General features: G+C 47.1%; 1 protein-coding gene across 3 annotated transcripts in view; it reads left to right on the forward strand.

Moving 5' to 3' along the window:
- The first annotated feature begins 984 nt into the window (after window positions 1-984).
- The window catches only part of wwox (WW domain containing oxidoreductase), a 1164136-nt gene continuing 1140911 nt past the window's right edge, over window positions 985-24209 (forward strand). For all 3 annotated transcript variants that reach the window (XM_070898280.1, XM_070898281.1, XM_070898282.1), the window contains exon 1: window positions 985-1158. In XM_070898280.1, the coding sequence (XP_070754381.1) occupies window positions 1052-1158 (107 nt within the window). In that variant the 5' untranslated portion in view covers window positions 985-1051. The remainder of the gene's footprint in view (window positions 1159-24209) is intronic.

Below are 24209 nucleotides of genomic sequence, written 5' to 3' on the forward strand. Positions count from 1 at the left end.
CTTCACAAGTTGGAGAGGCACTCTGGAGAGCTGCATTAAAAGACTAAGGTCACGCTTTACTTTGAGCTCACAGTGTTCAGTCTGGCTCTTTCTCCGTACACAACAGGTTCAGGAGCCACTCCAGAGGCTTGTGATACTCCAGTGCAGTACTGAGGGAGTGCTGCACTGTCCAACGGTGCTGTCTTTCAGATGAGATGTTAAAGCGTGGTCCCGTCTGCCCTGCCCTCTCAGGTGGCTACAAAAGATCCCACGGCATTATTTCGAAGAAGAGCAGATGTCCTGGCCAATAGTTATCCCTCAACCAACCTCACTAAAACATAGTATCTGGTCATAGTGGTGGAATCTTGCTGTGCGTAGATTGGCTGCCACGTTTCCTACATTACAACAGCGACTGCACTTCAAAAGTACTTCATTGGCCGTAAAGCGCTTTGGGACGTCCGGTGGTTGTGAAAGGCGCTACATAAATGCAAGAGCAAAATACAACGGTTCTGCACTTGTGATCAAAGTTCATTGGCCTGAAACAGTGAACTTTTTCTATCTTCATTATCACCATTTGTGGGAGCTTGCTGTGCACAAATTGGCCGCCGCCTTTCCTACATTACAACAGTGACTTCACTTCAAAATTACTTCATCGGCTGTCAAGCACTTTGGGACGTCCGGTGATCGTGAAAGGCGCTATATCAATGCAAGTCTTTTTTCACAGAAGCTGCCTGGCCTGCTGAGTATTTGCAGCATTTTCTGCCTTTATATAAATGTAAGTCTTTATTAAAAAAACATTATTATAAACAGAAAATGCTGGAAACACTCAGCAGGTCAGGCAGCATCTGTGGGGGTGGGTGGGGAAGGGGAGAGAAACAGAGTTAACCTTATGTTAGCTCCTTGTGGTCTCGAGGGTGGAAAAACTACAAGGCCCACAAGTCACCGCGGCGGGCGCGCATGCCCAGTGCTGGTGCTTCCGGCCTGGGGAGGCGGAAGTGACGGTGGTAAACAGTCGGCGGGAGGCGCGAGGCAGGAGTTGCTCTGACAACAGGGGCTCGAGTGAGGCACCGCGATGTCTGCTCTGAGGTACGCCGGCCTGGACGACACCGACAGCGAGGACGAGCTGCCTCCCGGCTGGGAGGAGAGAACCACCAAAGACGGCTGGGTTTACTACGCCAAGTAAGAAAAAAAGAGAGTGAGAGAGAGGGGAGGGGGAAAAATAACCCCCCCCAAAACAAAAATCAATTTCATTTGCAAGAGAGAGAGAGTGTGTTTTAAATGTCACTGGAAAGCAAAAACAGAACAAAATGCATTGCTGAAACGTTTCCCCCTTCGCCATCCAATTTCCTTCTCATCTTTGCTTAAAACTTTTTCCAATTTTTGGGAAGGTGTCTAACTTTATTTAATTGCTCGCAAGTTTCTTTCTGTAATGTAAATTTAGTAAGGAAATTGCACTTGTCATGTTGCACAGTGGTTGGCACATTTGTCATGATGCACATTTGTCATGTTGCACAGTGGAGTCAAGTGATTTCTCTCACTCATGTTGTGCACGTGTCACATTTGTCATGGACATGTCATGTTACATAGTGATCGGTACATGTGTGATGTTACACAGTGGTTGGCAAATGTTATGTACATGTCATGATGCATGGTGGTTGGCACATTTGTGATGCACATGCGTCATGATGTGTGTGCAGTGGTTAGCATATGTCATGACAATCATACTTAAAAATATAAATTCTAGGTCATTTTTCAAATGGGGGAATACCCTGAATTAAAAATCTCGTAAAACTCTCCCCGCTTGAAAGCAAATTTTTAAAAGACAGCTCCATCATTCTACTTAACACCTGGATTGTTAAACAATAATATTGTGCTGTCAGCTTCAAGTGATTACATGCAATCTCCTGGGTTTATATTTCAAGCAGCTTGTCTCCTCTCCCTGGAGTCAATCCACCAGTCGAAGCTTTACCTGCCTTTCTGCCATCCTTGTTTTCAAATCTCTCTACGGCCTCGCCCCTCCCCATCTCTGTAATCTCCTGCAACCCCACAACTCCCCCACCCCGAGCTATCTGCGCTCCTCTAATTTGCCCTCTTGAGCATCCCTGATTGTAATCGCTCAACCATTGGTGGCAATGCCTTCTGTTACCTAGGCCCCAAGCTCTGGAATTCCCTGCCTAAACCTCTCTGCCACTCTACCTCTCTTTCCTCCTTTAAGATGCTCCTTAAAACCTACCTCTTTGACCAAGCTTTTGGTCATCTGCCCTAATTCCTCCTTAGGTGGCTCGGTGTCAATTTTTTTGTCTTGTAATACTCCTGTGCAGCGTCTTGGGACATTTTACTACGTTAAAGGTGCTATATAAATACAAGTTGTTGTTCTGTGCACACACTAACAGTTTACCTAGGTTAAATCCAAATTTGAGATCGAGCAGCTTTTACCACATATCCCAGTGGGAATCTTTGGCTTTGTAGGCCAGACCTATACGAAAAGCAAGGTGCAAGTTTTGAATTTTTAAAAATAGTAAAGATAGATCGTCTGAGCTTTGTTAGTCCATGCAAAGGGTTTTGCTTCCCTTCCTAGATTGCTGAGAGATAGCTGTCATTTCTGAAATCCACAGCAGATGTCATGTTGGACAGTGATAGGCAGTCTGTTGTTACTGTGAAACTGTACCTCTGTACCAGTCACCCTCTGTTTCTCTCCCCTTCCCCACCCACCCCCACAGATGCTGCCTGACCTGCTAAGTGTTTCCAGCATTTTCTATTTATAATAATTTTTTTTTGAGAGGAGGAGAAAGGACCACAATTAGAAGAGAAGATAAAACATGCTGTTAATCTTTACATTGCTCTTTTTATAGCCTTTACATATGTAGTATGTCTTGCTCATGTTTAAATTTTGACTGCTACCAAATTTGCATAGGTAAAACAAAGCAAGTGTTTCTCTTTCCACAACTCTGTTCGCCTACCAGCGCTAACCAACTGCTTCTAAATGGAATTCAGCAAAGATAATCTTTCTCCGATTCTAACTCCAGAGTGGGCTGATCAGGTCACCACAGGACTCTAGAGAAAGTGGTTATACTAAGTCAATTCTGGGTGTTAATTATTACTCGAGTGCTAAGGGCTTTTGGTAAAATATATTGCTTTTTGGGTGATCACATTCAATAAAAGGTTTCTATTCAAAATGGAATGTGATTTATTCCCCCCTCCTTTCCCAAAATCAAGAATGCTAAGCTTCAGCCTACTGTGGATAATTGTTTGCATAATTAATTTGTGATTCAAAGGTATTGAAATACTATAGATACCAAAAATCCTATAATTGTTTCTAAACTTGGCATTTCTATTTATAAACACGCAGCTCCTCCCCATCATGGCATGATTAGTGAAATCAACCTAGGATTGACATTTGGACTAATAATAGTGACAAGACAAGCCTTGACCTCAATGCCCTCCAATGAAGCTAGTGTCTTTTATTTCATTATTACTGCAATATTTCTCTTCCAGCAGTGCTCTCATTCAAGGAGCCTAAGCTTATTTGGTTTGGGAAACATATGGAGCACTGAATTACTCTGACTGCATGCAGTTTGAATAACCTCCAGTGCATGGCTCAAATTTAGCAGACCAGCCAAATGTATCTCCGATTTTTCAAATTTCTTGATGAGCATTCAACTACCAGCAAACACTTTTTTTATCAGTGAGGGTCACAATCTTGCCTTATCACAGAAAAGTACTTGTTATTTACTATTACAGGTTGAACACCTCTTTTCCGGAACACTTGGGACTTGGCCTGTTCTGGATAAGGGATTTTTCTGGACGAGGGGTGGTCACGTTAAATTGGATAGTACAGGTATTGAGCAAGGGGATATTGGGGCTGGGAGTGCGGCAGAGAGGTCATGGGGCGGGGAGGGCAGGCGGTGGATCGCAGGGTCAGGCCAGCGATTGCGGAAATCGGCAGCGAGGAAGGACTTCAATTTGATCATGTCGGAGTTCTGCGCATGTGTCATCTGGTGGCTGGGTGTGGTTCTGGATAAGGGAGGTTCAACCTGCACTTGTTTTTGACTTTGATTGATCTTGCAAATAGAATATTGTATTACTGATGACAACTTCTGCTGCTGATGACAACCTCACTGACATCCCTGCCTGCATATCTGGTGAACTTTAATCCAGAAGTGTCATTTCCTGCAGAAAGCCCTGCTCTTTTATCACCCCTGTCATTGCCAGGATCCACTGGGTCCCTGTGCCCCAGCAAATCAACTTCAAGTTCCTAGGCCTAATTTTCAAATTTGTCCACGGCCATGCCCCATTTGAGTGATCTTCTTTGGCCATCTATTCCTGGCCGCATTCTCCTTCCACTCCCTGGGCCCAAGTTTCGGGCCGCACCTAGAACGGCGCAGCCCTGACCTGGACGCCCGTTTTTCGTGCCACAAAGTGCGGCAAAAAAAACTTACAGATTCTCCGGCTCCCTGCTGGTCCTCTGGAGCCGGGCGCGGCGCAGCACGAACTGTAGCGGGTGGAGCCAGGTCCCTGCACTGAAAATAGTGTCGGGACCTCTGCACACGCGCGCTACAGTGGGCGCGCATGTGCAGCAGCTCCAGGCGCCCACAACTGTGTTGGAGGGGCCCGAAGCACGCAGCCCCTAGCCCTCGCCGAATGGCCTCACTGGGGCTGCGTGCATAAGGCTGCCTCCCATGCCCAGCAACTGCTTCCACCCGACCCGACTCCCGCTCCCGGCCGCCCCCCCCCCCCCCCCCCCCTGACCCGACTCCCGCTCCCGCTCCCCCCCGACCCCCCCCCCGCTCCCCCCCCCCCCCCCGACCCGACTCCCGCTCCCCCCCCCCCCCCGACCCGACTCCCGCTCCCCCCCCCCCCCCGACCCGACTCCCGCTCCCCCCCCCCCCGACCCGACTCCTGCTCCCCCCGACCCGACTCCTGCTCCCCCCCCCCCCCCGACCCGACTCCCGCTCCCCCCCCCCGACCCGACTCCCGCTCCCCCCCCGACCCGACTCCCGCTCCCCCCCCCCCGACCCGACTCCCGCTCCCCCCCGACCCGAACCGACCTCCTTCTGCTGACCCGACCCGCGCTCCCGACCCCGACCCGCGCTCCCCGCGACCCGATCCAACGCCACCTACCTGTAAATCTGGTGCTGGGGAAGGGCCCTGCCCGAAGTCTTAGCTTAGACAGGCCCGGCCCGTTCAGCCTCCCTCCCACTTCTCCTTTCTCCCCCCTTCTCCCCTCCCCCCTTCTCCCTCCCCCCTTCTCTCCCCCCCTACCCCCTTCTCTCCCCCCCTACCCCCTTCTCCCCCCCCCTCCCCCCTTCTCCCCTCCCCCTCCCCCCTTCTCCCCTCCCCCCTTCTCCCCCCCTCCCCCCTTCTCCCCCCCCTTCTCCCCCCCTCCCCCCTTCTCCCCCCCTCCCCCCTTCTCCCCCCTTCTCCCCCCCCTCCCCCTTCTCCCCCCCTCCCCCCTTCTCCCCCTCCTCCCCCCTTCTCCCCCCCTCCCCCCTTCTCCCCCCCTCCCCCCTTCTCCCCCCCCCCCTTCTCCCCCCCTCCCCCCTTCTCCCCCCCCTCCCCCCTTCTCCCCCCCCTCCCCCCTTCTCCCCCCTTCTCCCCCCCTCCCCCCTTCTCCCCCCCCTCCCCCCTTCTCCCCCCCCCTCCCCCCTTCTCCCCCCCCTCCCCCCTTCTCCCCTCCTCCCCCCCTTCTCCCCCCCCCTTCTCCCCCCCTTCTCCCCCCCTTCTCCCCCCCCTTCTCTCCCCCCTTCTCCCCCCCTCCCCCCTTCTCCCCCCCTCCCCCCTTCTCCCCCCCCTCCCCCCTTCTCCCCCCCCTCCCCCCTTCTCCCCCCCTCCCCCCTTCTCCCCCCCCTCCCCCCTTCTCCCCCCCTCCCCCCTTCTCCCCCCCTCCCCCCTTCTCCCCCCCTCCCCCCTTCTCCCCCCCTCCCCCCTTCTCCCCCCCTCCCCCCTTCTCCCCCCCCTCCCCCCTTCTCCCCCCCCTCCCCCCTTCTCCCCCCCCTCCCCCCTTCTCCCCCCCCTCCCCCCTTCTCCCCCCCCTCCCCCCTTCTCCCCCCCCTCCCCCCTTCTCCCCCCCCCTCCCCCCTTCTCCCCCCCCTCCCCCCTTCTCCCCCCCCCTCCCCCCTTCTCCCCATTCTCCCCCTTCTCCCCCCCTCCCCCCTTCTCCCCCCCCCCCCTTGCATTGTTTCCAGTTCTCAGTGCTATCTAATGTTATTGTCCAGAATTGTGGTGTGAAAAATTCAGCATTAACTCTTTGTTTATTTTCCCCGAGTTACCTTTTTTAAAATTCCACTTGCATTGTTTTAAGGTTTATCTTGTGTTGCTCAACACTTCTAGAATTGGCAGGAAACGTCTATTTCTCCTTCTCCCCCTCCCCCAATTTTTCACCTTGCTTAATCACCAGGCAGGGGGTTGTGTTTAATTTACCTTAATTAAACACAGCAATCTCCCCATCCCTCCCCCTTCCACCCCACACACTAACTGTGGTGGTCATCAACTCAGCATGTGGGGGATTGCAACCAAAATGCATCGTACCAAACTGTTTCAGTGCATTCCACTGTTAACTCATTTTCGCTTGCGTCCTGTGATATAATGGCCCGGAATTTGTGGTGGGTAATGGCGGCGAGCTGTCAGCGTTCGTTGTCAGTACCCCTCTGAAACTGACCGCAACTTCAGGATTTAGCGCATTCACATGTAAATGCGGAAATCCTGAAGTTGCGGTCAGTCATTCACTGCTCTGACACTGGCTGCACTCTGGACCCCCATCCCCCCCCATAGCCAGCAATCAGTGAAACGGATGAAAACTTGTGCTTTTCCCCCACTAATATCGTTGTTAAATACCCCATTAAATGTTCAGCCTTGTTGGAATGTGTAATTGGGGTTTTAACAGCATATTGACTGTTAAACAAACATTTTAGACCTGAAAATCTAATTTTTATATTTGTGGAGTGTCACATTTCTCCGTATGATAAAAATTACAATTTAAAAAAAACTTTACATTTGTTTGATATTTCAGCTTCTACCTTATCTCCATGTGAAAGTCCCAATCTTTATTTTGCTCTATGTAACATTTTTAAAAAGTGGTGATAAAAGCAGCTTTTCATTTCTTGGTTTGCTGTCTGAGAATTCTTCAATGTGGTTGGCTAATTTGAGAGCTTGTTGACATCACTGCAGCTCTTCGCTGGGAATCTCCTATTGACAGCGCTACAATCAATTGCATGTCGAGAAAGGCAAACTTCTCAGCACAGCGATCTCTGTGGGCGGCTTTCTTCGGGGCCAGCGGCAAGCGCCTTTGCTTCGCCGCTGACCACAAATTGCGAGTCTGACCTACATTGGCTTTCAGTTAAGCAACGCCTCAATTTTCAAAATTCTCATCCTTATTTTCAAATCCCTCCATGGCCTCACCCCTCCCTATCTCTGTAATCTCCTCCAGCCCCACAACTCCCCGGGATGTCTGTGCTCCTCTAATTCTGCCCTCTTGAGCATCCCTGATTATAATCGCTCAATCGTTGGTGGCTGTGCCTTCTGTTGCCTAGGCCCCATGCTCTGGAAACCCCTGCCTAAACTTCTTTGCCTCTACCTCTCTTTTCTCCTTCAGATGCTCCTTAAAACATACCTCTTTGACCAACCTGCGTTAATTTCTACTTGTGCAGCTTTGTCAAATTTTTATCTCCTAATACTTCTGTGAAGTGCCTTGGGATGTTTCACTACGTTAAAGGCACTATATAAATACAAGTGTTGTTGTATCTGCCCTGCTCAATCACTTCATCATTTTAAACCCCTGAACCATCTATACACAAGGGAATGTAAACCAAGTTTATGCGACTTGTCCAAATTTAATCCTTTAAGCCCTGGTATCTTTGGTGAATCTGTGCTTCATCCCTTCTAAGGCCAATATATCTTTCCTGAGGTTTGGTATCCAAAACGTAATGTATTATTCCAGATGGGGTCCGATCAAAGCTCTGTATAACTGTAGCATCACTTCTTCACTTTTGAATTCCAACCCCTGTGAGATAAAGGCCAATATTCCATTAGCCTTTTTGTATCTGTGCACTAGCTTTGAGTAATTTGTGTACATGGACACTTAAATCCTTTTGCTCTTCCACAGCTCCGATCTTGTTGCATTTATTCAACAGATACTCCCTAGAAAAAGCCTATTTTTGATCAGCTTGATGTCTGATGTATTTGGAAGCTCATCGCTGTGTTTGGGTAAAAGGAAGACTTCTCTTCCTCAAGGTGGACTCCCTGATATAAGGAGTTGACACCCGCCCTCGGTATAGCGACCACGGAATCACTCAGACGCAAACTTTGGTTCAACCGGTTTTATTCAAGCATATGTAGGGGAAATGTTCCGATGAACACTTCCCAGAACGACAGTTTGTAATGACAGTTATACATATTCTGAGGTGTGTGACCCTCCTACAGAACCATCGATTGGTCTGCTGCTATCAGTGAAGTTACATTGATTTGTTGACTCTTATCAGACTAGCTGTGAGCGGTTCTTCCCCACCTGTCCATCTCTCATCACGTCACCCTTCTGGAATGTGTCATTCAATACTTTGCCTCAGTTCCTCATGACGTGTGAAGTAACCTTGCTTCCCAGGGTTTGCTATCTTGTTCCCAAACATCTGCTTTCTTATCCTGTTCCCAAGGCAACTTCAGTCATAATGTCCTAGTTTCTCATGAGATTCAGATGCTGTTTACAATCTATGTTCCAGACTGTTAACTCTCCACTACCTTTGGTGGATGTGCTTATTCAGGATGTAAATCTGTATTAAGGTTAACACAATGGATAGTTCATTACCCATCAGGCTTCGCTGTTGCCCTCTTCTTAACCCAATGTAAGCGAGTGTATAGAAACATAGAAAATAGGTGCAGGAGTAGGCCATTCGGCCCTTCGCGCCTGCACCACCATTCAATAAGATCATGGCTGATCATTCACCTCAGTACCCCTTTCCTGCTTCCTGAGCGTACTTTACATACATGAGCGTACTTTACATACATAAGCGAGTTTTACATAATTAGTCAATATTACAATCCATACCGTAAGACAGAAGAACTCCTGATTCCTCAGAATCTCCGAATACTGATAAGCCCTCTTAATCTGGACCATTTTACGTGTCAAATCAATTCACTACCTTCAGTATCTCCATTCGTGACTCTTTTTTTTTATCCCCTTACAGCTGTGATTGAGTCACCAAAAGTAGCCCTGAGAAAATTCTACATGCACAATTTCTGTTTGTTCGACATGAAGTGCATACTTTCCCCATAGGGGCACACTCGACTAACTTAAGTCCATAGTGCTTCGGCGCAGGTTGGTAGTGGCTTAGGAACCACCAAGTGTATGCAAGGGTATTCCTGGTATTTAACCAGCAAAAAAACATGCAGTACAAGTACCAAGTACTGGTAACCTTCAGATAGGACCACTCTACTAGTTAGCTCTTTTGCTTCTTAGTCCCAGTATATGAAAGCCAGCCTGGCTCTCTATCAACAGTGCTATGGAGTACTACGTCTACCACAGAAACCTGATTTGATTCAAAATTTCCATTGTCAGCCTTGTCCAATGGGTGCAACTCAACCCCAAAGAGATGTTGCTTATCTTCCTTCCCTTCGCTACCCCCCACCCTGAAGAGCATAAAAGTTAAAGCAGTTGCTTGATGGACAACAGTAGCTTCTTATAATTAACATTCTGAGAAATTGGGAGTTTTTAATTACACATTTTATTAGAAGTCAGTAACAGTCGTTCCATGCAGCTCAATAAATTTTTATAGAATCATACAGCACAAAAGGAGGCTATTCAGCCCATCGTGTCTCTGCCGACTCTTTGAAAGAGCTGTCCAACTAGTCCCCCTCCTCGCTTTTTTCCCATAACTCTGCACATTTTTTCCCTTCAGGTATTTATCCAATTTCCTTTTGAAAGTTACTATTAAATCTTACTTCCACCATCCTTTCAGGCAGTGCATTCCAGGTCATCATTAACTCGCTGCGTTTAAAAATACAATTCCCTCATCTCCTTCCCTGGTTCTTTTGCCAATTATCTTAAATCTGTGCTCTCTGGTTACTGATACTCCTGTGGAAAGTTTCTCCTTATTTACTCAATCAAAATGCTTCATTTTCTCTCATGTCTGTGAACAGGTTATATTTTGTTTTTTGTTATACTGTACATTAATTGTAGACACTACCTGTTTGAGGATAAAATCGTAAAAGGAGTAACAGCTAGTATAGTTTGTGAAAATGCATTGTATTAAGTTATAGTTACTGTTGGACAGGAGGAACTATTTGTGTTTTAAGTGTTAAGAAAACTTAATACAATAGTTTTCATATGTCATAACCAGTACTGTTGTGGAGACTGTCAGTGTAATGTTTTCAAGGTTTAGGAGGTGAATAATGTTACTTTTTTTTTATTACGTTGTCCTTGAACTGTAACCAATCCTGTTTCTGTACACTGGACTATATTAGTCTCACGTAAACGGTTATTGATATTATTTATGGATTGTATTTTAGTTGTATGCTAGAATTGCAGAGACTGAATAATCTGAAAAACATTTGTGGATCTGGTGCTCTACTATTTTTGTAGAGTTTGAGGTATGACCATCATTGGGCTCGGGGGCGAGAGCGGATATTTGATTTTGTTTTTGTAATGTTTGAGGTCTCGAGCTGATGTTGTGTCTGAGCTTTCTGCTTCGTTTTTTTGCCTTTTGATTGCTTGTTTATGTTAAACAGGTGACTGAGATATTACCTTGTTGTTGATTCAGTCACACTTGTGGTTGTTACCTTTATATCCAAGCTCAAAACCAGGGAAGGGCAAGGGTTCGGATCGTTGATTGGGGTTCTGTTATTTAATAATAAATTGAGAACTTGGACTAACTATAAAAGCTATTGATGGCGCAGAGAAAGGTGGAAAAATTGACTCTTTAAAAGATTTCTGGAATTCATCTGATGGTTTGGAGATAAAGGCACAATATAGGGCTCAATTTTCCCCGGTCATTTGCACCGTTTTTTTGGCATGCGTTGGTTTTCTGCCGTATTTATTTTTTTTCAAGTTTCCCCCTGTGATCTGCGCTGGTGTAACTGACTTAGTTATGATTTTTCGAGGCCATTTTTTTTTGACATCATGGTGGGGTGGAGGAGAGCGGGGGTGCGTTCCCTCATGTCGATGCTGTTTTTTTCAATTATTCGCAGTTTGGCCAACATTTTTTCCTCTTGGGGTTGGCGTATCTGGCCACTCCCGAAAAACCTTCTTGTGAGTTAAGAAAATCAGCGCATATTCACAAATCTGCGGTGAATGACGCCATTGTTTTTAAATCGAAGATTTTTGAGGGAGTCAAGAACACTGTCAAAATCAATAATTAAGTTCAACTTTTTTTTAACCTGTCAACTTAGAAGTGTAAATTTGTTAGATTTCAGAAGTTTTTTCTTTTTTACTCACTCACACGCCACCACCCCGAACGTCTTGAAGCAGGGCTGGAGGGTCAAAGCTCTGACCGGCAGAATTGGCCTCGTGCCCGGACATAGCGGCTCGAGGTTTGGCTACAAAACAAGCTGGGAGGGAGGGGCTTCTTTCAAACGTTAACTTTAAGTATGGGGGCAATACTAACAATGCTATACCTTGTGTGAGCCTTCTGTATTATGGTGCTTGATTCGATTTCATCACATCAGGAACATCAGAGCCCCTAGGGTGCTGGGTAGGAGGCCTTGCCCACCTCTAGTATATCAAGACAAGCATTCGTACCTGCACCTGAGTGATGCAGACTGTGTCAGAAGGCTGCATTTCTGCAAAGAAGTTATAAGTGAGATCTGTGAGTCGGTCAAAGCAGATCTGCAACCTAGAAGCATCAGGAGGACTGCTTTGTCAGTTGAAGTGAAGGTTACAGCTGCACTTTCATTTTATGCCTCCAGATCGTTTCAAGCCACAACTGGGGATGTGCGCCATCTCTCAACATGCAACACATGTCTCCATTTGCCAGGTCACGGCTGCACTGTGTGTGAAAAGGAATGACTTCATAAAGTTCCCCATGACCGCCCAAGCAATCCATGACAGGGCTGTGGGTACAGGGCTGCATTGATTGTACGCACATTGCCTTGTGAGCACCTTTTGGAGGATTCCAAGATGTACAGGAACAGAAAAGGCTTCCACTCCATTAATGTGCAGCTCGTGTGTGACGACATACATCATATCATGTCAGTCGATGCAAGGTACCCTGGCAGCACCCAAGATGCATTCATCCTATGTGATGGCGTTATATCTGCCATGTTTAGGGCACAGCTGGCTACTGGGAGACAAACAGTACGGCCTTGTCCTTACGCGTAACCCGGGCGGAAGTTGACCGTCAATACAACATGTCGCACATTGCGACGTGCAGCATCATTGAGAGGACCGTTGGCATATTGAAACAGCGTTTCCGATGCCTGGACCATTCTGGAGGCTACTTGCTGTACTCTCCTGAGATTGTCAGTCAGTTCACTGCTTTGTGCTGCATGCTGCATAACTTAGCCATTTTGTGGCACCTGATAGTGGAAGACCCACCTGCGGGAGGTTGATGATAATGATGTGGAAGATGCAGGTGACGAGGATGAGGAAGCCATACAAGTGCCTGAGGCCAGAGCACGACGGCGGAGGAGGGCGGGCCATCGTACTCCTTTAACAATTGCTCGAACCTTACGCCAGCAGCTCACCCCTGAACGCTTTTCTGATGCCTGAGGGCTCAGCGACAACGATTCCACATGGATATGTTTACTGTTTGGAGCTGTTCCGTAATGTTATGTTAATGGAACATGATTCAGTTTTAATGTAAAATATATTTTATTCAAAAGTTTACAATGTACTTAACTTTAATAAAATTATTCTTGTATCAAACTTTACTTTAATATCACTCTTTAAGATCACTTAAAAACTTGTAAATTTCCATAACTTACAAAAAACTTTTAATTTGAGAATAGTTAGAACAGTAACAATAATAACAACAACAGCAGCAGCAAAGAAAGCTGCACCCATCTCTCATCCCCCTTATTCTAAGACCGCCCGCTGCGCTTGGTCTTGGACTGTCCACCACCCCTGCCCACCGGCGGTGGCGTAATGTTTCTGGGCTTGATACCAAACTTCTTCATTCTAACATCTCGGGTACTGCGCACCTCTTGAGGATGGGGGGCATTGGCGTTAGGCGGCAAGTTGGAGGGCCTGGCTTTGGGCTCTTCAGAGACTGGAGTGGGAGTGACAGTTGATTCTGTCAATGGGTGTGGGGTCAGGGCGAGTTCCCTTATTGCAGCAGCTAACCCCAACATGCCGTCCGTCATGCGCCCTGACAGTGTCTCAACGATCCGCAACATTCCCTCCCTCATGTTGAGCTAAACTGAACTACCTGCAACATTCCCTCCCTCATGATCAGTGACGTGGTTTGCACTACCTCTGACATTCTCTCCCTCATGGCCACTATTCCCTCTCCAATGGTCCGAGACATCGTTCGCATTTATCATGTTCCCATCTCATTGCTGTTACTTTTCCCGACAGTCCCGCTACCGCATCACTCACCCCACTGATGGCATCCAGAAGTGATCGGGTAAGATCAATGCTCTCCGCACTCAATGACATCATCTGAGCCACATCTGTTAGATCCTGCACCTCAGGAGAGCGCGGTCGAGCTCTCCTTCCCCTCCTCCCCATGAGTGTGGCTCGCATCTCAACGCTGGACCCGCAGCCTGGGACCTGGGTGTGCCTCTGCTGCACCACACCACTGGGACCCGCAACCTCGGAATGTGTGAAACCATGGCATGTCCCACCAACACTCAAACCACTAGTCACGGAAGGTGCTGTCACCTCCATGAGCGGCACCTTCCTCTCCAAAGTCAGTACAACAGTGGGGGCTTCATCCAGCTCCATCCCACTCCCCACCCTCACCCCCATGGATGGATTGGAAGATGTTCTCCTCTTCAGGCTCGTCCGCGTCTGTATCTTCATCAGGGTTGGCCTCCAATTCTGCAAAATAAAACTGAACAGTCAAATGGTTAGCAGCAGATGAGGGGGTAGGTGGGTGGCATGAGTAGGCTCACACGTCGCAGCAAACTGATTTGAAGGGCCACGATGAATTTTCAGGATTTACCCTCTCCCTCGAGTGTGAGCCCAGATTGTGAAGTACTGATTGTTTTTTTTCCAGGCAGGGCCCATCAAAGCAGCGACCCTCTCTTCCTAGGGTGTCAGTGGGTGCAGATTTGCTGGGCCTCCTCCTGTTCGAGTTCTTTCCCTTTTATGTGCCACCTTCATCTGCAAAGATGTAAATGCAACTTTTTAGAGAGAGTGTCTTTCTGCTGGGTGGGACATATACAGCTGGTCACATTTACAATTGAAATTCCATTGAATAAATGAAAATATTACTTACACTAACGACTTGACCCATGTCCTGCCATTTCTTTTTACACTGGCCTCCAGATCTCGTGGTGGTCACCACTGCGCAGTAATCTTCTGAAACTTGGTTCCATCGTTTCTTCATTTCTTTGGGTGGAACCTTTGTGACCTCTGCTGGTGTCCAGCTGCTGCCATCTGTTCTCAATCACAGTAACTAGTGCCTCCACTTCTTCCTGTAAGAAATTCTTGGTCCTTGCACTGCTTTGCATCTTGTATTGCTGCAGCTGCGATTTTTTTCAATGCTCTCACAGCACTCCTTTTCACACACACAGCTGGCTCTTTAAAAATGGCCGATTGCGAAATCCGAGCTGTACTGAGCATGTGCGTCCATTGGAATGACGTCAAAAACGTAACTTTTTTTTTCTCCGCGCATGTGCAGAAGGTGCAACTTCGTTTTTTGGAGCACAGCTGGCTCCAACCCCTGAGGTGACTGGATATGCTACGCGGCGCCAAATTCGAATTATACATTGGGGTAACTTTGGTAAAATATTTCTGGCCTAGAAAAACGTGCGTAACTCTGGCAATACGCCAGAAAACGGGCTTGGAAAAAATTGAACCCATTGTGTGGTACCGAGCCAGACAGACCAGGAAACCCTAGATTTGATTGTATCTGTGCTGAATTAGTTGATCTCAGCTTAGCATTGATGGGGGCTCTATAATTGCCCTTTGTTCCTTGGGCAGTGTGGGGGGGGGGGTGAAATGTCAGTCAAGGTTCCTATTGCTGATCTCAAGTGATTTCTACTGTTAAGTATGTGCGCACGATGTGTAGCTAAAGGCAGTTGGGTACGGTAGGCTAATGGTTAAGGTACAATGCTAGCAATCCAGAGTTTCTGAGTGCAAATCTTATGAAGTTATAAAATTGCACTCAATGGGCCCAAGTTTCCACATGATTTGCGCCTGATTTTTAGGAGCAACTGGTGGAGAACGGACTATCTTAGAAATCGCAATTCTCCACATTTTTTTTTCTGCAGTTCTAGTCAGTTAGAACAGTTTCACTTTGGAACAGAATTTTTTCTTCAAAAGGGGGCGTGTTCGGCCACTGACGCCTGATTTCAAAGTTTCCACAGTGAAAACGTACTCCAAACTAACTTAGAATGGAGCAAGTGAAGATTTTTGTAGAACTGAAAAAACCTTGTCTACACATTAAAAAAATCAGGCGCAGGTTACAAATTAGGCGTCCAGAACGAGGAGGGGGGGGAAGGGAAGTCATTAAATTCTACAATAAATCCTTATTTATACTTATACAAATATTATACAAATAAATCTAACCTGAATAAACATTTATAAGCAAAGAAAAGATTAAATAAACCATCTTCCTACCTGTGTGAAAGTGCTTCAGTCAGCTCAGCGATGTGGCGTCGTTCCCGCGAACGGGAGGGAGGGAGGGAGGGGCAGTCGGGCAGTAAGCGGGCAGCAAGCAGCCTTCCACTTGAGGTGGAAGCCTTACAGTCAGCTCAGCGATGTGGCGTCGTTCCCGCGAACGGGAGGGAGGGAGGAGGCAGCCGTTCCCGACGGCGGGCGGGGGGGGGTGGGAAGGAGGCAGTGAGAAGGCTGCAGGGGGTGGGAGAGGCCGTCGGGAAACGGCTGCCTCAACTTCTGAGGCGTCCTGCAGCCTTCTCACTGCTGCAAGAAGTCTCAGTGCTGATCATAGAAGGGCAATGTGCTTTTATTAAAAAATGTTCAAAAATTAAACAGCTACAAAGAACTACAAAAATGACCGAGTGTCAATGTTTCCTTCACACTGCACGTGCGCGAACGCTCCAACGCGCACGTGCAGGGTTGCCGGCACGAAAAAAAACTAATTTAAATGGTACCCGCCCCCTCCCACTTACAAAATCGGCGCGAGTGGTAGGCTCCGCCCCCCTGGGCGCCGCGCCAAGCAGACATAGAGCTGCAGGGCGCTCCAGAATCGCGCGGTTTTTTTCAGGCGCTGTTTTTGGCGCGATAAACGGGCGCCCAGCTCGGAGGGGCGCCTGTTTTGTAGCGTGTGGAAACTTGGGGCCAATAAATCTGGTAACTTGTGAGTTAACACACTAAAAACTGCGATAAAAGTGCAGTTGGTTCACAAATGTCCAACAACAACAACTTGTACTTATATAGCGCCTTTAATGTAGTAAAACGTTGTAACGTGCTTCATAGGAGTGTTAGGACAGTTTTTTTGACACCGAGCCCCACATTTGAGGCAGGAAAGGAAGGTTTTAAGGAGCGTCTTGAAGGAGTAAAGCGAGGTTTAGGGAGGGAATTATGTGGCCTAGGCATGTGCAGGCATGGCCACTAATGGTGGAGCGATTAACATCGGGGATGCTCAAGAGGCCAGAATTGGAGGAGTGCAAATATCTCGAAAGGTTGTTGGGCTGGAGGAGGTTACAGAGGTAGAGAGGGGCGAACCTATGGAGGGATTTGAAAATGAGAATGAGAACTTTAAAATCGAGGCGTTACTTAACTGTGAGCCAGTGTAGGTCAGCTAGCATAGAGGTGATGGGTGGACGGGACTTGGTGTGATTTAGCAGAGTTTTGGATGACCTCGATTTTACGTAGGGTAGAACATGAGCGGCCAGCCAGGTGTGCATTGGAATAGTCAAGACTAGGGCGGAGTCGGGCACTGTTACGGAGGTGGAAATAGGCTGTATGGCAATGAGAATGTGGCATACACGTGACTCCAGTATATCACTACGTGGTTGACTCTTAATGCCCTTAGGGAACTAATGGCCTCGACTTGGTGCACCTTGGTGCAAGGTACTGGAGGGCTGTGGGTCATATCCCAGCAAGATCAGTGACTTCAGAACAAGAGCAGGATAGATATCCCTTTGATATCTGGTTTATGTTTTTAGAAATGAAGTTACATTTTCTTGCTCCCTAATTAACTTTTAAGTGTTTTTGCTGTGAAATTTATGCAGTCTGTTGGAAATCAAGAGTGTAAGATTGTTTTGTTTTTTCCTTAACTGTGTGATTGCACTAGAGATGGTACAGAGGAGATTTACGAGGATGTTGCGAGGACTGGAGAATGTTGGCTCTGAGGAAAGATTGGATAGGCTGGGGTTGTTTTCTTTGGAGCAGAAGGGAGACCTTATTGAGGTGTATAAAATTATGAGGGGGCCTAGATAGAGTGGATTGGAAGAATCTATTTCCCTTCGCAGAGAGGTCAATAACCAGGAGGCATAGATTTAAAGTAATTGGTAGAAGGATTAGGGAGCAGTGAGGAGAATTTATTTCACCCAGAGGGTAGTGGGGGTGTGGAACTCACTGCCTGAGAGGGTGGTGGAGGCAGAAACTCACATCACATTTAAAAAGTACTTGGATATACACTTGAAGTGCAGTAACCTACAGGGCTACGGACCAAGAGCTGGAAAGTGGGATTAGGCTGGAATGCTCTTTTTCGGCAGGCACGGACATGATGGGCCGAATGGCCTCCTTCTGTGCTGTAAATTTCTATGATTCTATGTAGCTGAATATTGGTAATGTAATCGGAATGAAGGAATTTTTTTGCATCATGCTGGTAACTTGATGTGTGTGCACCCTGCTAATTCGACTTCTGACTCTTTACAGCAATCTTACTGTGAGCAGTACATAGGGCTCAATTTTCCCCAAAGCTGTTTTTTGGCGTACTTGAAGAGTTACGCCTGTTTTTTTGGGGCCCAAGTATGTCAAAAATAAATCATCCATGTTTCCCCGTTTGAATTCTTCAATTTGGCGCCGCCTAACCCGTTGTTTAGTTTTGGGGGTGCAACCTAAGGTCTGCGTCAAAAAGATCGGATTGCCTCAGTAACCAGGGACAAACTGCGGGCTGAGGCTGGAAAGTGACGCATACAACCAGCTCACAGCAACCTGCACAAGCACATTACACATTGCAGGACCTCAAAAGTAGTAATCTCAGGATTGCTACCAGTGCCACGTGCTAGTCAGAGTAGGAATCGCAGGATAGCTCAAATGAATACGTGGCTTGAGGAGTGGTGCAGAAGGGAGGGATTCAAATTCCTGGGGCATTGGAGCCGGTTCTGGGGGAGGTGGGACCAGTACAAACCGGACGGTCTGCACCTGGGCAGGACCGGAACCAATGTCCTAGGGGGAGTGTTTGCTAATGCTGTTGGGGAGGAGTTAAACTAATATGGCAGGGGGATGGGAACCAATGCAGGGAGACAGAGGAAAATAAAAAGGAGGCGGAAGCAAAATATAGAAAGGAGATGAGTAAAAGTGGAGGGCAGAGAAACCCAAGGCAAAAAACAAAGGGCCACATTGCAGCAAAATTCTAAAGGGGAAAAGTGTGTTTTTAAAAAAAAAAACAAGCCTGAAGGCTCTGTGCCTCAATGCGAGGAGTATTCGGAATAAGGTGGATGAATTAACTGCGCAGATAGCAGTTAACGGATACGATGTGATTGGCATCACGGAGACATGGCTCCAGGGGGACCAAGGTTGGGAACTCAACATCCAAGGGTATTCAGCATTTAGGAAGGATAGACAGAAAGGAAAAGGAGGCGGGGTGGCGTTGTTGGTTAAAGAGGAAATCAATGCAATTGTAAGGAAGGACATTAGCCTGGATGATGTGGAATCGGTATGGGTGGAGCTGCGGAATTCCAAAGGGCAGAAAACGCGATTGGGTGTCGTTATCAGATCACCAAAAAGTAGTAGTGAGGTTGGGGACAGCATCAAACAAGAAATAAGGGATGTGTGCAATAAAGGTACAGCAGTAATCATGGGCGACTTTAATCTACACATTGATTGGGCTAACCTAACTGGTAGCAATGTCGTGGTGGAGGATTTCCTGAAGTGTATTAGGGATGGTTTTCTCGACCAATATGTCGAGGAACCAACCAGGGAGCTGGCCATCCTAGACTGGGTGATGTGTAATGAGAAGGGACTAATTAGCAATCTTGTTGTGTGAGGCCCCTTGGGGAATAGTGACCATAATATGGTAGAATTCCTTATTAAGATGGAAAGTGACAAAGTTAATTTGGAAACTAAGGTCCTGAACTTAAGGAAAGGTAACTTCGACGGTATGAGGCGTGAATTGGCTAGAATAGACTAGCAAACGATATTCAAAGGGTTGATGGTGGATGAGCAATGGCAAACATTTAAAGATCACAATGATGAACTTCAGCAAATGTACATCCCTGTCTGGAGTAAAAATAAAACTGGGAAGGTGGCTTAACCATGGCTAACAAAGGAAATTAAGGATAGTATTAAAGCCAAGGAAGAGGCATATAAATTGGCTAGGAAAAACAGCAAATCTGAGGACTGGGAGAAATTTAGAATTCAACAGAGGAGGACTATAAGGGTTTAATTAAGAGGGGCAAAATAGAGTACAAGAGGAAGCTTGCAGGGAATATAAAAACTGACTGCAAAAGCTTCTCCAAATATATGAAGAGAAAAAGATTAGTAAAGACAAACGTAGGTCCCTTGCAGTTGGATTCAGGTGAAATTATAATGGGGAACAAAGAAATGGCAGACCAATTGAACCAATACTTCGGTTCTGTCTTCACTAAGGAAGATACAAATAACCTTCCGAAGGTACTAGGGGACAGTGGGTCCAGTGAGAAGGAGGAACTGAAGGATATCCTTATTAGGCAGGAAATTTTGTTAGGGAAATTGATGGGATTGAAGGCCGATAAATCCCCAGGGCCTCATAGTCTGCGTCCAAGAGTGCTCAAGGAAGTGTCCCGAGAAATAGTGGATGCATTGGTGATCATTTTCCAACAGTCTATTGAGTCTGGATCAGTTCCCATGGACTGGAGGGTAGCTAATGTAACACCACTTTTTAAAAAAGGAGAGCGAGAGAAAACGGGTAATTATAGACCGGTTAGCTTGACATCAGTAGTGAGCAAAATGTTGGAATCGATCATGAAGGATGAAATAGCAGCGCATTTGGAAAGCGGTGACAGAATCGGACCAAGTCAGCATGGAATTATGAAAGGGAAATCATGCTTGACGAATCTTCTGGAATTTTTTGAGCATGTAACTAGCAGAGTGAACAAGGGAGATCCAGTGGATGTGGTGTATTTGGACTTTCAGAAGGCTTTTGACAAGGTCCCGCACAAGAGATTGTTGTGCAAAATCAAAGCACATGGTATTGGGGGTAATATACTGACGTGGATAGGGACCTGGTTGGCAGACAGGAAGCAGAGAGTCAGGATAAACGGGTCCTTTTCAGAATGGCATGCAGTGACTAGTGGAGTGCCGCAGGGCTCAGTGCTGGGACCCCAGCTCTTTACAATATACATTAATGATTTGGATTAAGGAATAGAGTGTAATATCTCCAAGTTTGCAGATAACACTAAACTGGGTGGTGGTGTGAGCTGTGAGGAGGACGCTGAGAGGCTGCAGGGTGACTTGGACAGGTTAGGTGAGTGGGCAAATGCATGGCAGATGCAATATAATGTGGATAAATGTGAGGTTATCCATTTTGGGGGCAAAAAGACGAAGGCAGAATATTATCTGAATGGCGGCAGACTAGGAAAAGGGGCGGTGCAACGAGACTTGGGTGTCATGGTTCATCAGTCACTGAAAGTGGGCACGCAGGTACAGCAGGCGGTAAAGAAGGCAATTGGTATGTTGGCCTTCATAGCTAAGGGATTTGAATATAGAAGCAGGGAGGTCTTACTGCAGTTGTACAGGGCCTTAGTGAGGCCTCACCTGGAATATTGTGTACAGTTTTGATCTCCTAATCTGAGGAAGGACGTTCTTGCTATTGAGGGAGTGCAGCGAAGGTTCACCAGACTGATTCCAGGGATGGCTGGACTATCATATGAGGAGAGACTGGATCAACTGGGCCTTTATTCACTGGAGTTTAGAAGGATGAGAGGGGATCTCATAGAAAAATATAAGATTCTGACGGTACTGGACAGGTTAGATGCGGGAAGAATGTTCCCGATGTTGGAGAAGTCCAGCATCAGAACCAGGGGACATAGTCTTAGGATAAGAGGTAGGCCATTTAGGACTGAGATGAGGAAAAACGTCTTCACTCAGAGAGTTGTTAACCTGTGGAATTCCCTGCCACAGAGAGTTGTTGATGCCAGTTCACTGGATATATTCAACAGGGAGTTAGATATGGCTCTTATAGTTAAGGGGATCAAAGGGTATGGAGTGAAAGCAGGAAAGTGGTACTGAAGGAATGATCGGCCATGATCTTATTGAATGGCGGTGCAGGCTCGAAGGGCTGAATGGCCTACTCCTGCACCTATTTTTCTATGTTTCTATGCAGCAACTTGCCTCCATTAAATTATTAAAGTGGAATGACAAAAGTCTATTTCCCCCCCCCCCCCCCCACCCCCGGTGCCAGTTCCTGCTCCTATCCCTGGCTGAATGGCCTCCAGTTCCTGTTCCTATCCCTGGCCTCCCCCTCCCGGTCCCCTCTCCTATCCCAGGCCGAATGGCCTCCCGATGCTGGTCCCTGCTCCTATCCCACGCCGAATGACCTCCCAATGCCTATTTCCACTCCTATCCCTGGCCGAATGGCCTCCCGGTCATGGTCCCCGCTCCTATCCCAGGCTGAATGGTCCCCGCTCCTAACTATGCCCGAAAGGCTTCCCCTTCCCACTCACTCTCACCTCTCTGCTGCTGCTGTCCGGGCCCTGGAACTGCATCTGCTGCACTGATTTATTTACCTGCGCCGATTTTCTTAACTGCCGAGAAGGTTTTTCCACAGAGGCCATATACGCCGGCCTAAGAAAAATTGGAGTAAATCGGAGCTGGCCAAACTTGCTTAAATGGCCAGAATTGGTGCGGGTGGCAGGTTACATCCCATATAAACACACAAAAAAACTAAACTAAAAAAATCGTAACTAACTGAGTTACGCTGGCACACAATCTTTGGGGAAACTTTGATTTTTTAGCTTGGGCCAAAAAAACGCCGCAAATCACTGGGGAAAATTGAGCCCATAAATAGGCCAGCTCAGATTCTCTGACTGATACTTGGAGTGACGAGCAAACTGCAATACATGACCTGTAATTTAACCATTACATTAATATTGTATGGAAAGCATTTTTGTGCAGTGCCACCCATGTTTAAGCTTTCTTAAAAAAAAATTCCAGTCGTCTTTTCTTGCCCTGCCCTGTAGCTTGCACTTAGGCAATTCAGCTCTGTTACTGACTCCTGAGAGATGTGCCCCAGAATGATTCTCATTTGCAGAAAATCTTTCCTGTGACGAGCGAAGAGAATTGTTTCAATCTGCAGCGACTGTAACTTGTTAACCGAGCAAAATGTTCAGCGGTGCTTTAGAGGTTTGAGGAAAATTGGTATTGAGCCAAAGAAGAAATGGGTAAGAGCGGTGACCAAAAAATTGACCCAAGTGGTGGGTTTTAAGGAGAGTCTTGAGGAAGGACAGGGAAGCAGAAGAAGAGGAGAGAGATGGAAAGGTTCAGGGAGATAACTCCAGTGAAGTGAGACTTGGATCTTTTCAAGGCAAAGCTGTCCTTGGTGAGGTGAAGGGGGGAGGAATGTTCTTGGTGAGGGTTTTAGTGCTGGACCAAGATTTGGCGATAACAAGGGTTGAGGCCATGGAGAGATTTAAAAACGGGAAGGACCAAAGTTTAAAATTTGAGGCATTGAAGGACAGAGTTATTACAGATTAGTGAGGACGAGGATGATGAAAGAACTGGACTCAAGAGTAGGATAGTAGCATCAGCTATTTGGGTGAGCTTGAGTCTATGGAGGATGGGGAATGGAGTATAGCAAGGAGAAAATTGGAGCAAATGAGTCTGATGGTGACAAAGGCATTTGAGATTTCAGTGGGCTGTGGTGGTAGTAGAAACAGGCAAGAGTTAGTCAGAAACTCCGATTTGGTGTCAGATGGCTGGTTAAGGTTATGGACAATCTAGTTTAGCCTGAGGGAATGGTTGGGGAGTATGATGGAGTTAATGGCAAGGGAGAGAGATTCTCTGACTACAATTGGATAGGTAAGATTAGAACAAAATGAGGACAGTCCAACTAAGCTGGACATTGGAGATGTTGGCGGAGGAGGATATGATTTACCTTGTCAAAGAAGGGGAGAGGTCGAGGATGGATAATGCATCACAATCATCGTCATAGAGAATGTTGTCTCTAACTTTAGTTAGGGCTGTTCTGGTTTTTTGAAGTTGCGATTCAAACAAGGAATTGTTGGTGTAATAGACACACAGCTGGTAGGTGACAAAATGTTGAAGGACATTTTGAGAGGAAACAGAGGTAGGAAGTAAGGGAATAGTTGGTGAGGATGGATTTTTGTTGAAGCGTGGGGCAATGTTTCCGTTAAGCTGCGTGGCTGCGCGGCGGCCTGGAGGTCCCGTGTAGGCTGGTCAGCAGCTTTTAAATGGGGAAATAAACGTGCATGCACGGAATTTTGAATGGGCTGCGAGGCCTAAAAATAAAACAAATTGTGAATTGATAGTTTTTAAAGGGAGAAGAACAGTGTCTGAGAAGAGGGAACTGTTTACGTGTCAACTCTTATGGGCGCTGAAAGGGAAGTTGCGTGGATGGTGTGTAGTTTGTGAATGGGATTGAGAGAGGGAGGTAGGTTTGTGGATGAGGTGAATTTGGAGAGGGTGGGGATGGGGGAAATGGGAAGAAACTAGAGAGATGGGGGGGGTGGGAGGGGCACGATCAGGGTTCGAGGGGAGCAGGAATCTAGGTAGAGGTACTTCTCTTTCCACCACCCTATGGGCCCAAGTTTCGGCCTCAGTTGCTCCTGATTTTTTGGAGCAACTGGTGCAGAACGGAGTATCTTAGAAATTCAAATTCTCGGCATTTAGTTTGCTCCAGTTCTAGTCAGTTAGAACAGTTTCACTTTGGAACAGAATATTTTTTTCAAAAGGGGGCGTGTCGAGCCACTTACGCCTGTTATCAAAGTTTCGGCAGTGAAAACTGACT

Source organism: Pristiophorus japonicus, chromosome 13 (genome assembly GCF_044704955.1).
Source record: "Pristiophorus japonicus isolate sPriJap1 chromosome 13, sPriJap1.hap1, whole genome shotgun sequence".
Classification (NCBI taxonomy): domain Eukaryota; kingdom Metazoa; phylum Chordata; class Chondrichthyes; family Pristiophoridae; genus Pristiophorus; species Pristiophorus japonicus.